Raw genomic sequence first — 14,067 nt, 5'->3', positions numbered from 1 at the left:
CTCCGAGTCACTGATCCTCTCTTTGTGCGCATGCGTTGAACCCTGCCAGGATCAAATGATAGACCCATAAGCACAGTAGTCATACCAGCATATTTTTGCTCAATTGCTATAATTTTTTATATTAATGCATTTTTGTCACTGATCATATTAGTCCCTGGAGTCCAATTTCTTTCCGTGTCTAACGTCTAAAATCATAAAATGTGAGCCTTTATTTAGCCTGTTCCATCATTTCCTATCACTTAAAGGCGCCCTTCTCAATCCCTGGTTCTCGCATTAGCAAATGTGTCAACAGCCCATTAACAGTTTGTCATTCTTTTGTTTTCCATTGAATATTTTATCAAGGAAATAATATTTATATTAGATAAATCTGATAATTGAGTGGGGGCTTTTCCTATCACTTAAGTAGCTTTTTGGCGTAAATTACTATCAGGTTCCATACAAGGTGCGGAAGATACATTGTTTCTAACTTTTTAGGAAATCTTCATCGGTATGACAATTATAATTGAAACTGACACAATAATTTTATGGCCTGCCAAGTATTAGTGCAAGATGGGAGGTATAATGATATTCAAATATGCAGATTACACTAATGAGCATTGTTTCGGTATTAAAATTCTATGCTAATGACCCTTAATCAATGTGGAATATTCATGTACCTCGGATCTTGCATTGTATACTGCCAAGTAAGGTGAAGGAGGTATGGGTGAAGTGTGAACTATGATACCAGTCGTGTACATATGCCTAAGACGAAATGGCGCCCTCTATGAAAAGGATAAGTGCACCGACTTTCCTTTTTCTAATTAATGCGCTGATTAATATATATATATATATATATATATATATATATATATATATATATTATATATATATATATATTTATTTGGGATAGGTAAAAAATGATAGGGATACCGATATGGATTGGCAGGTAATTTGGAGAAGAGACTCAACAAACTATTATACGACCATGGTGAGTTCTTTGGTGTCTGCCAACTTCCTCCCGCTCTCAAAATTCACAATTTTCAGCACAGATCTTGGCAACCTACCGAAAAATGTCCGGGAAATATATAGCAAAGACGGAAGTTATGACGGGTAGACAGATTAAAACGATGACATCCTCGCTATTAAGGTTATATGGGGCTAACCGAAAGAAAGTTGCAGTTGCCGCCGAAGAGGCGATTGTCCGTCGGAAGACACCACTGTTTGCCAGGCTGGGGGCAGTGAGCATTCCCGAGTGCTATAAGATTATGGTAAGCGTTAAACAATCCCCCTACCCCTCGAAACCGTTTATGGTAGTCATCGCTTGTATACCTTTCTGTTTCAAAGCACACTAAGCTCACAAAATCCAGCGCTGGAATAAAGTTTTGCTCTCCAACTTTCAAGTCCAACACAACTTGACATGTGCCTTCCCGCCCTTTTTGCGTAAAATAGGCATTGCCAATAAGGTGTTCGCCGCGGCACTGTCTATCAAACAGCACCACAGATAGCCACATTCTCTGCAACATTGCTGTGCCAAATTGTGGAATTTGGCAAATAATTTTTTTTGCACGTACCGTGTTGTAAGATACAAAGCAAGGCACATCGACTGAACTGAGATAGTGGGCGCAGCTGTGACTATACGTGATACCAAACCCTGATCACGCCCGGTAAAACTGTACTAGGGACCGTGCCTAGATCCAGTAGATTTAGCGCCCTTGGTCCGTGCGTTGGCTTCTTTCCTGTTGGCTGCTGTTTGCTGTTGCGCCGTCTGTCTGTCTGGGATCTGTCTTTGTTCCTTGACATATTAAAAGGAAGTTCATCAAGGCTAATTTTTACATGTGTGCTACCTTTTGGGTCACCTATTCTGGAAAAGCCGTTTTTACCATTTATAACGGATAAAAATAAGTGGCGGAAGTTGCATTATAGGGCTTCATCAACTCAATGTATTTTGAATCATGGGAAAAATGCCAAGCTTGGCACTTTCATCATGTGATATGGCAGGAACTGTCTTCTGATGGGTATGGCATTGTCATTCACCTTCACACCAGGACAAGCATATTTGCATAACCATTGTTTATGTTAATGCAAATATGAACAGCTTGGCGTGAATGTGAGTCAGTGGACCATACCATACCCATCAGCAGATGGTCCCTGCTATATCACCTGATGAGAGCTTGGTGCTTTTTTCCCCATGATTCAAAATACATTGAGTTTATGAAGCCCTAGAATGCAACTTCTGCCACCATTTGTATTCCTTTTTGTAAAAAATCGTGCTGGTTATAAATGGCAAAAGCGGCCTTTCCGAAATAAGTGACCAAAAATCTAGCATATGTTAAAATCATCCTTGGCGAACTTCTCCTTTAAAGTAATTCCATTTCCGCCAATCAACTGGTCCAAAGTAACTGTAGACTGAAACGACAATTAAAGACTTTGACTTAACGCTTTGGTTCAAATGCACCGCCATCTTGCTCAAGATGATATCTCGCTGAAAGTGACCTGTCATGTGTTAAAACAATATTTTTCCTTAAAAGATGCACATGCAAAACAGTGACTTGATTTAGTTTGGCACAGGGCCTTTTGTAATAATGTCACATTTCCATCATCACAGATTTGCAACAATTAATATTTTTGTGAACTTTTAGTCCAGATTTTTTAGAAATTTCTATTATGTGAAAGTGGAAATTATTTCTTTTTCACCATTAGATGAAGGAGTGAGAGAGTACAAATCACATGCCGCAAGTTTGCAGTTAAAAACACAGGTACACACACACAATTTGCTCACATTTTGTCGGCCGATGTCAATCACTACCAGGGCTTTAGCTTTTAGTCATGATTTGTCAAATCATGAGAAACATTTGAAAAATACATGTATTCTCTTAACATGTTTTGAATATTTTTTCAGAACAGTGTGAAGTTCAATGTTGAATATGTTCAGACACAATAACAAACATTGTTTGACAACATCTTTGTATATTTGTCAAGTTTAATGTTCATGAGCATCAGCATCTGTAATTTGAAAGAAGAAGTTCCCTAGCATTCATGCACCCATAATTATTAAGCATATGCATGCAGGGTACCATTAACTCTTTCTTGGTCAATCTATTTTTAATACAGAATAGCTGATGTAAGTGTGATCGCAAATTAAAAATCATGATTTTTTATAATAGTTGAAATCAGAAACAAGTGTCTGAAAAGTGAAACATTTTGATTGGAATATTGGATGAGGAATGCAATGAAACACCATGCAACCATTGGACATATAACTCTAGGTGTACAGTGTTTATACCTGTGAGAAGAGTTTTGGGCCAGTGTTCAAGTCATACATAAAATTTACATTCATACAGTTGTAAAAGGCTATATTTTGGTGTACAAAAACAACTTCAGTAACAGTAGGACAGCTGTCCAAAACAAACTAAATGTAAAGATGAGGCGCACAGAATAAGGTCTGTGTCTGTTTCATTGAATTGAGTGACACCTGATGGCCAGAACCAAAATTAAGGAACTTGTTTCTGGCAACCCAATTTAACCTATTTAAAATCCTAAGACTCTAAATTAGTTTTCATAGAAAAATCAAGTATGATTTTGGTTTATTTTTGTTTTTTTATGATGAGTCACATCCCATCAAAAATAAGAAATATAAAAGCTTCCTGACCAATTTACTATATTTTCCTGTACGCAGACAAATTAACCCTTTTCCTGCCAAGTCCATATCTCACCACCAGGTCAAGATGGTTAACATTAATGAAACACAACATATTCCATGTGGGAACATAATACTGTATATTTGAAAGCTACTGAAAAAATAAATACTGTAAACTTGATTTTTTGTGACAATAGATGCTATAACAGACCAAGCCAAGTGGGTGAAAATACGTCATGTTTTGGCTCAGTACCGCTTTTTACTGACTTGGCTGATGAGGAAGTGATACTGACTGGCAGGAAAAGGGTTAATATTTATTGGCCTTGTACCTTGTAGTACTTTATTCCTAGAGTATTCTTTCTTTTATAGAATTAAAACATTGTGATGTATATACTTTTATTATTTTCATAGACCAAAATAATCTCAGTGAACAACTCTCAGTGTTTTTAGCTAAACTGCTCGGGAACCTCATGTCATTTTTGCTGTCAGATTGCATTGTTATACCAAGGGAAACCCAATATAACTGGAGAACCTGTAATATTTACCTGCTTATCACTCTTAGGGAAAATACTGGTTGTAAAAGGTCTTACAGATTTGCTCTTCAAGAAACCAATCATACGATCACCGTCAAGTGTATGCAAATTAATGCTTCAACCAAAACTGTTGGTATCTATAAAATGATTGGCCAGAGATTAGTTATGTTGATGTTTTGGCGAATTTGATCGCTGAGTTATCTTGTTTTCCACTTCGAAGAAGAAAACCTATTTTTTTAACTTGATATTTTGCCAAAATGAGTCGTATGTACCATGAATATATTGACAGCCAATCAATTATCAGGGACTGATGAACTTTGACATGAAATCAGTATATCACTTATGTTTCTTTTTTATATTATTTTGTACTCGTTGAATCGTCACACCTGAGTGCATTTGCAGAGGCCACTCACTGGTCTGTAATATATGTGTTAGGATAGTCTTTTTGTATACACAATATTGAATACCATGTTCTCTGATATCAGGTTGCTTCAGCTACAGATTAAAATGACATGATAATATCAATTATAATATTAATTTGTCATGTGATATGAATCAGCCTCCCTCCTGCAATTAATTTGCCGCCTGGTTATTGTTGAGTAGATGTAGATGCACAATGTCTTCATACACCGGAGAGTGTTTAAATATCATTTAATATACAACATGCATAATGTATTCAGGATGCAGACAATAAGGTGGTTTATTTTAGTCCCGAGTAGATCCAGCATTTATTCTGTATCTCAGCATCTACGGGTACTTCTGACCAGAATAAAAATAATAGAGAATTGCAAATGATGATAGATAATAATGATGAAAGACAGGAATAGAAAATGTACCCAGGTTACTGAATATGCAGGTACAGACTTTAACAACGCTACCATTTGATGATATTTACAGCATTATCCAAAAACAAGGTTTTGTTTTTCAGTGCTGCAAAAAGGGTTCCTTGCCTCAGTTCTTTATATTTTCAACAAGTACTACAGTAGATTTTGATTGTTTTCTGTATCTTCTTGTACACAGCAAAAGATTGCCAATCTCATGTTTAACACGCAGAGCACACCCACTTGTATCTTATGAGCACTGCTTCTGTCTACCAGTAAAAAGCATGATACTAATTCTACATTAATGTTTTTAGCTTTATTTGTGTATGCAAAAATAGCCATCGTGACCGTGCAGTGATCATGCATGACTACTTAATTAGTGTCACAAAACGATTTCACGGACAGTTGTTTTTGTCAAAAAGCTCAGTGCCAGCAGGTTATACTGAAAAGCGAATCTTCAAAGCGACAAAAAAGACAAAATTTGAAGCTGGCTACGTTTGGTTGATCAATCATTAAGTGTAAAATTTGCTTATTTATCATGACTGTCAATTGAGCCACTGAATAGGATGATCAGCAGGTAATTTGCTTTTCAAATGTAGGTGCCACTTTATTTTTACATTAATTTTCCCCCTCAAGATTAATGATTATTTTCATTGTGTGGACCTTTTGTCAATGACTTTGGGATATTAAATTTAATTTGCCAATTATTTAAAGTCAATCCCTGACCAGCAATCGATGTGTGAGTTGGATGAATAATTATGAAGTGCAATTTGGTAGTCTTAAGTGGGCGTGTCTTCAGGATAACCACAGGCAATTTCACATCTCATCATTTGTCATGTTGTGTGGTGTTGTTCATGTGTTGATGAGGTCAGAGGTTAAAGCCCATTAAAAAATGAAGATCTTGAACTCCATGTTTTGTTTAAAGCAAAACAAATGGTTTCTGAAAATTGGATACTATGATGTACGATGCAGGTCTTACAAATTTTATAAAAGGGATATGAGGTACAACAATTTCAAAGGGATGGTCTCTTTGTGCATGAAGAGCAAACAAAAAGCAAAAACCTAGCTGTTGCTAGTTTCTGTTATTTGCTGTTTGTGTATACATGATGATTTCTGTTACCATTACCTGCCAGGCACAAGCTACAGCAATTGTTTGTTGCCATTGAGATGGCTAAGATGTCACAAATTCACCTGAAATTGCTGAAATTTTACATGAAATTGTAACAAGTGGTGGTGACTTTCAACTTGGCAGACACTAGTAGGCACCAGGAACACGCCCATGACAGCAAGGCCACATACTATGTTTATCAACAGCTACTTTTTAAATATTCAAATATGGGCTTGATCTTATACATTTATTCTGCAGCTGATCCTTTGTACAATATATGTCCAGCCTTGTTTTGAAGGCTGTCAGTCTCAAACAAGTAATTTATGCAATTTCAGCCTCACAAAGCCATCTAGTAAATGGCAAATGGAGATAATTTCTGTAGCGAGACACAATATTATTCTACAGAGCGAGCATATTCTAATAACTTTTACTTGAATATTGATCAGATATATGCTAGTAACTTGTACATGCATCTATTCATGATTCTGTTTCGCTGAAAAAAAAAATACATGTACGTCATTTATGTGGCAATCCAACAACATATACCAGTATGTCACAACTGTGGTGTATTTATAAATAAGTAGCGTAGTTGTTATTCAGAAACCATAAAACAGCTAATTTGGCCTGCTGCTTCTACGTGTACCCCTGAAATTATGAATTCAGCAGAGCAGAATCAACAATTTAGAGTTGGTTGAAAATCGTGCACCATTTGATGGTTGTGAGAAGCAAACTGGTCTTTTTTCAATGTTGAGGAACTTGTCTGGTATGAAAATTACCCAGGACTAGTGGGATTGGTCAGTGAATGTTTGCACTGTAGTCAATGGGCCTAAATCATCAGTTTTTGAAAGGTGTTTTAAATATAAATTGAATGAGTAAAGAGAAAAAAAACCCACAAATATCAAGTCATTTCTTTTGGCTAGTGTTGTGTGACCGATGTCTAAAAGGAAAAGAGAAATAGGCAGATCACAAATCGAGAAAGAAGCATGCCCACTGAGATACTGTATCATTGTCAGACGCAAGTGTCCATTGCATGCCACCATTCCACTTATTGTTCAAAAAAAATTGTTTATCATGATATTCAGTGACATTATTGATGAATATGGAGTCACAGAACAGGTCATGTCCTCTCTCACAGTGACCCAGGGATGAATTTCAAATTCATTGGATGATGATACAGGGTCTGACATATCATGATATTTGAACATTTTAGACAAGTTTGCCAATCTTACTGCCGATTAGAATTTGTAATTTGTACTCAGCGTAAGTCCTTGTTTGAATATCAATTCACTTCTCCAATTGTAGTTACTTACACTGTTATCTGAGCTACTCGTTGAGCCTAATGATTAGTGAATCTGGTTCATATTCTTTAGCCAGCCTATTGGTTTAAAATTTATGGAAAAGGAATTGCTTGACAATTTTCAAAATTATGGCAGTTTGCCAGAAGCGAAAAGCAACTGGATTAATTAAAGGTGTGATGGATTTGTTGGTGTATATTGAGCACAGGATTCTATTGACACCTAATTACTGTCTGATATGTGTTATGTACATATTTCACAGTTTGAAAATATGAACTAATAAATGTATGTTAATGTCAGCGATACTAATTACAAACTGAAAACATGCAGTCATATTTAACATCAATTAGATTCATGCACTTCGTTATCAGGATTTGGTAGGAGGTTTAAAGAGTCCAGAAGAAAATTTCACCTTACTGTTTGGGCTGACAGATTACGTGGCATGTGAATGCGCTTTGCTTGGTCTGTGTACACCATCAGATGGTTTATTATTCAGTGAGCAAGACCCATACATTTTTCTCAGTGAATTGGCATCAGTGTGGAAGAGATTCTTATCCCCAGCACAGTCAGGTAAGTTTGTTCTTGTTGAACAAATTTGAAAGACACAACACAGTCATGTTTCATGACAATAGTACTGCATTATTATTCTTGAAAAATAACGACTTGAATCCTCCACTCTCCTTGATGGTCATTTTGCCATCCAATTCTTCATTGTAGCCATGTTTGTGTTTTGATAACCAAAATGGGAATTTAAATGGTAACAAGAAAACTAACAAAATTAAGATTTGCAAAAGGAAAAATCTACATGAAAAGAAACATTTCTTTCATCTTGCTTCCAAATCATACCCTGAATTCTCAGGTAAGGATTTGTTCAACCCTTGTGTATGTATTTCTGTACACTGTTACAGCTGTACAAAAAAATAATATCAATGACTGGAATCTTTAAATGTGGTGTCATCATTTATTTTGAATGTTGTTTTATCAGAAGCATGAACTTCCATTTTCACAGTATATTATTATATTCATCCAGATTTCTTTAAGTATTATGTTCTTCAGCAACATGACTATCACTTTTGTAAGTATATTCACACGGTAGTATGCCCTTGAAGGAAATCACCAAAATATTCTCTTTGACCCAAGAAAATTTTATGTTGTCCACTAGGTTGACCTCAAATTTTCTGATATAGGTATTTCTAAATTGACTAGAACAAATTAAGGTACTATGTGGGGGCACTCTCTCCTTGCATACATAATTAATCCAAGGATGAGTCACTGGTATCGTCCTCGGGAGAAAATCTGAGTGCCAAAAGATCTCAAGTTACTAATGTTCTGAACCCTGAATTTGTCTTACCATAAAACAAGGGTATATTCCTCACTTTCTCTGCAGACTTGGTGGCAGAGTCGTTCTACTCTCTAGTCTCCTGCCTGGCAGACAGCTTGTGTTTGATGGAAGAGCGCAGTGTAAACATACAGGCATTCAAAGATGTCGTTGACATGCTCAGGGTATTGCTGCCAAGTTCAAAGCGCCATCTGATATCCAGGATCTGTACATCAAACCTGGATGGTACCCTTGAGGTCGCAAAGAGAAAACGGAGACCCTCCACCAAAAACTATCAAGGTAAAATCTCAGTGAGATTTTTTGAATGAATCCTATCAGAATTTACACGGTTCATTTTGTAATTAAATTTTTACCAGTCTCCTTCAACACAACTTTATGCAATGCTTACGAAAGAGTGCATACAAAGAATTAATCCAGTACTTTGTGTCTCAAACGTTGAGCATGAGTCTTTTCTGTTAAGTGGCAACTTGATAGTTACAGTTGGTCACAAAATTATGGGTCGACTAATGGTGATGTTACATTTTTCTGAATATTCGTATAGAATTTTCACAATGTCAATTTCCTGTTCATATGTAAATCCTGTGTGCGTTGCAATCCAACTCATTTAATTTTCTTGTCGTCTAAATTTCTCTCTTTACTTTTTCCCTAAACCTCTATGGTGTGTTTCACATAGCTCCAGTGTTACTACATCAGAAGTACAAGGACTTGAGATCAAGTGAGCAAGGTAGATTGAGAAGACCAGGCTGTTACAACCATCTCCGTCGAATGAATCAGCAAACTGTGGATAGAGAAGCACTGAAGATCAACCTTGAGTCCAAGGATGACAGTGGATCAGAATGGGATCTAGATAGCTCTGACCTTTCATCCATGTCAAGCTCTAGGTCAAGTTCTCCTGGATTCTCCTCTTGTGACGATTCATGGTTTCCGTGGGGAGATGATGGTTCTGAAGACAACCATGCTACAAGTCACAAAGATGTATTTCAGTCTGATGTGAAAACGGCAAGGTTTGGCATAGGCGGTGAAGAAGAGAAGCTGCCTCTGCACTCAAGTGGCTGCCACACTGGCTCTGCAAGTCCCAGAGCTGCTGTTGGAGCCAGTACAGGTCAAGTTCACACAGGTGTGCCATCATCAACTTCTAGATTGGAGTCACATCAACACAGCCCAGCACTTCCATACAAGACTACTGAGAACACCGTACAGCAATTCAGTCCACCATCATGTGCTAATACAACATCTGGGTTAGCAGGTACTGAAAGAAAAAGGGGAAAAGAGACCCCTCTGGTTGATTCAGGTGAAAGGTTCATAATTGTCAAACCATCAAGTGAATGGATCAGCTCCACATATTCTAATGTTAAGCCTCTGCCAACTGTAGATCTGAAGCAGACGTATGGAAACAGAAGCTATCATGTGATGTTTGCCCACCAGGAACAAAATAGCAAGTTATCTCTCAAAGAGACTCATGATCAGTCCAATTTTGCACCGATGAAAGTTCTCTCATTTGAGAACTGCACAGGGAAAAGAGTATCTTCACTTCCTGTGCAAGTCCGTCCCGTTGCATCACTGCAAGATATCACAAATGTCCACACGCTGCCTGGTGCGGCAACCAATCAAGTCACTGGCAGCCAACCAGTGACTGCATCTTCCCCAGCAAGACCCTCAATGACTTCAAGACTTGGCACTGGAGATCAGGCAGCCACCAGCGACTTTACAACCAGGTCACTTCTGATGGCTCCCCGCACACCAGATGGAAACAGAAACGCTTTTAAAATGATGATGGACAGCAGCAAGGAAACAACCAAAGGAGGCCGAAAGCGTTCACGAAGATACTAAGTCAACATTGAGAAAAAATTGGAGAATATTCCATGTTATTTGAACAGAACTTCTTTTGACGTGTTACAGGGCAGGAGTTTGTTGGTAGTAAATCTATATCATATTTTGTTTTTCGGATTCATTGTTAGGATACCCAATTAGATTAATCACTGTGTGCTCTAGCCTTGGTATGGGCAGGATGCCAGAAGGAAATGTCAGGGAGTCAATCCTACAACTGTATTGTATTTCTGCGATCAACTCATGTTTACGCAAACTCACCTTAATGTACAGCTGTTAAATTTTATAAAAGTAGAGGGCATCATTTTATTTTATTGTGAGCCAATGACAGATCCCACTACTAAATGTGAGCACATTTGTAAAACAAAAAGTGTTGATAGCTTTAGTACAATATACTGAAGAGTTTGATAGTCGTATTAAGGAGTTACAAAGTATACAGTTACATGGTGTTACGTTGACACCCTCTAAATCTGAACAGTAACTCCTCTGAGTGTCAGTCCGTTGGTGATTGTACCAAATTATTAATTTTCACATCATCAAGGTTATGATGATACGTATGCTGCATCCTTTAATGAGGGGTGTTTTTATGCTGCTAGAGAAGTAAAACTGCGATCAGGGTCACTTTATGTTTGTTTTTCATTTTGTTACAAAGGATTATTCTAGAAATGTGACTTAATGAACAGAAAAGAGCTTGGCTTGTAATAAGAAAGTTGTTATAAGGCAATTGCATGTTAAAGACATCATAATTTGCGTGTTTGCAAGGTTGTTAATGAGTATCCTGTGGTCAAAGTACTGACCAGCATGTGTGTGTGTATGTCTGTAAGTACGTGTACACACCCATGTATCATTTTCTTCAGCACGGTGACAAGTATATAGGGGTCTTTAACCTCGATCACAGTGTTTGTAGTGTTACAAAATATATGAAGGCTGGTACAGCGTGTTCATAATGCAAACACTATCACCAACCAGCTAGTACATGGTCAACTGTGTGACCCAGTGACCCTCGTCTAGGACTTCGACTTTTTCATGTTGGCCTTTGTCCATAAATGGACGAAGACCAAAAGACGGAGTCGAGGTCCTGGACTACAGTGACCCAACTTTGAAGAGATCGTGATTGCTGTATATGGCATCATAGTTGACTCTCAAGGATGGCTGACTGCTGCCCATACTTAGTGCCCATTGGCTTTTTTCATAGCTCATCCTCTTTGATGATTTTGAAGAAAATGACAAAAATGATAACTTTGACAAAATTTGAAAGGTCAAGTAACTCTTGACAACCTTTTATGTTGGCAAAAAAGGGCCCCTCAACAGCATGAATTGTGGTCTTTCTCTCAAGATCATGGGTGCTAACAAAGTACAATTTATACACATTTCATGTTTTCATAATCATAAAAGGAAGCTGAGTGGTACTTGACCGTCTAACAATGCTACCAGCAAGCCCTTATCACCATCAATATCTGCCACAGCCCGGATGTGGAAGTTTGTAAACAACCATCTGGCAGCTTCATTCAAAAGATTTGAACTTCTGATGTACTTTGTCTATATCACATGATATACATGGATCAAAAGGAAAAGCATCTAATTTTGATATCACTGCATTTTAGCTGTCCATAGTAACCGTAGCTTAAATTATTAGAGATTATCAGATGTTCTAAATAAGTATAACATAATTTATCATAGCTATCATGAAACAAATCTGTTTCTTGACTTTTTTGGAATTATAGTTTATTTTTAATGTTCGAGTGTTCCTTTACCAAGGGTTAATTTACTTACACAGCTGTTTTAGAGTTTGTCAATATCTTCCTGTTGTCACATGCATGCAGTGGTATAGTCTCTTGTGTTTCTCTGTAGCAGTTAGAAATTTTCATGTTCTTTATTTTCATAACGTTGAGTATGCTTCAGTCTACGTGACAAATGTGGATGTTTAGGTGTAAGCCATTTTTTGGGCAGTTTTTTTATTGTTGGAAATTTGAAACCCAAAATCTTAATTTTTCCTTTGCAGATGTTGTGAGCAATTTTACTTTCTTTTTCAATACAAAAACGATGAAAGTTTCAGCAAAGACTATACCAGCAACTAATTGTGGTATAAAAAGCAGATGTTTTGGAGCATATAATTGTAACAGCATGAACCTGTTCCCTAACCAGAGCTCAGTGTCTGACCTTTAAAAACCAGGCTATTTGCATAATGATATGCAAGGCTATCTTTCCTCTTTTTTTATATTTCTAATCTCGTTGAAATGCCCATTTAGAACACTGAGGTCACACAATACTGGTAGGTGTTGAAACACTGTTTGGATGTGGAATGTTTTAAATTTGTTTTTTCCAAAGTTGTGGTAAAAATTATTATAACTACTCACTACAAAACAAAAACGGGCGAGTTACACCTATGCCATCTTCTTTGCCTGTGTACAGGTCCTGCAACATTCAAAATGATGGGAGTTTGAATTTTGATAGGGGTACAGTGATTGAGGTTGCAGATTTTGAAACCTTTTCCCCCCTCACCTCAGCAGTTGGTTTCATCCCACCATTTTCAATGGTTGCGTCAGGGCCTCTTGCATTTAGAACCAGGCAGAAAATATGATTTCTGTTTTTCTAGATGATAGATGAAGATGTGTTATCGACAATTATGTTTTTTTAAAACACTAACTTAAGGGGTTTGTTTTGCAATATTTATGGCTTGTATTTACTTAACTATTTATAGAGAATAAACCACGCATTTTAAAATAACACTGAGTTGTGATGACACTGCCAATGTTTGTTTATGACTGATGTGTGCATATAAACAGTGGGAGGAGATCGTGCAGAATTTGAATGTCTCAGGGTGGCCGATGATTCAAGTATAGAACAACCCCAACACAGTGAATTGCAGTTTAGTAACAAGTAGGGGCACCCATCAGACAGCGTACCAACTGAAAAAGCAGACAATGTTATTTTTTCAATGCCCAATGTTTGTTCACTGCCACTGTCAACAAAAGAACGTGCTAGTATAAGTCTTTTCAACAACAATGACACTGTCGTAATTGAATGTAACATTTGCGAGAATATGGATGAGTGGTGATTACGAAACCAGGCATCCGACTATGCAGGTATCAAATAACAAATTCACCCATGATATGGCGTGTTATTTTCATTTCACCCACGGACTCCTGAACTGCAGTGTAACCACAGTTCACCTGTGGGCACGATTTGCAGTTGTTCAAACATCGTGAATTGTGTATTGTTTCCGGCTAATTATGCCTTGTATTTGAAAAGAAAATATATATTGTTGTGGGTGGACGCGATTTCCGGGTTTCCTTTTGCAGAATGTGGTAAGGATTCCATTGTGAACAAAGTTCTATGCGTAAAGTATCCTGGTACATGCCTCCGAAAGACAAATAGAAAGACTCAAAATTTACTTTCATCTAATCATGAAATGTTTTAACATTTTGAACATATTACATAATGGCTGTTTTTGAAAATTAGATAATAGTACTAATGAGATAATTTAACCTCTGATTAAATTTGTAATTGACAGCTATTTGGTCATTC

At 37.2% G+C, this 14,067-nt stretch overlaps 1 protein-coding gene across 1 annotated transcript; it reads left to right on the top strand.

Moving 5' to 3' along the window:
• Positions 1–955: 955 nt before the first annotated feature.
• LOC139121425 (uncharacterized) lies at positions 956–13,259 on the top strand. The gene is made up of 4 exons (XM_070686282.1): positions 956–1,247; positions 7,745–7,943; positions 8,761–8,991; positions 9,386–13,259. Exons 1-4 carry the CDS (start codon positions 1,050–1,052, stop codon positions 10,540–10,542), a joined length of 1,785 nt encoding a protein of 594 aa, XP_070542383.1. The 5' UTR covers positions 956–1,049; the 3' UTR covers positions 10,543–13,259.
• The last annotated feature ends 808 nt before the right edge of the window (positions 13,260–14,067 follow it).

This window comes from Ptychodera flava, chromosome 21, assembly GCF_041260155.1.
Source record: "Ptychodera flava strain L36383 chromosome 21, AS_Pfla_20210202, whole genome shotgun sequence".
Lineage (NCBI taxonomy): Eukaryota > Metazoa > Hemichordata > Enteropneusta > Ptychoderidae > Ptychodera > Ptychodera flava.
The sequence above is the reverse complement of the archived record's forward strand: the minus strand, read 5'-3'. Positions and strand labels throughout refer to the sequence as shown.

Coding starts and splice junctions, on each gene's coding strand:
- LOC139121425 (XM_070686282.1), top strand. CDS start 1,050: ATGTCCGGGAAATATATAGCAAAGACGGAAGTTATGACGGGTAGACAG. Junction 1,248..7,744: donor CCGAGTGCTATAAGATTATG/GTAAGCGTTAAA, acceptor CTTCGTTATCAG/GATTTGGTAGGAGGTTTAAA. Junction 8,992..9,385: donor CTCCACCAAAAACTATCAAG/GTAAAATCTCAG, acceptor TGTTTCACATAG/CTCCAGTGTTACTACATCAG.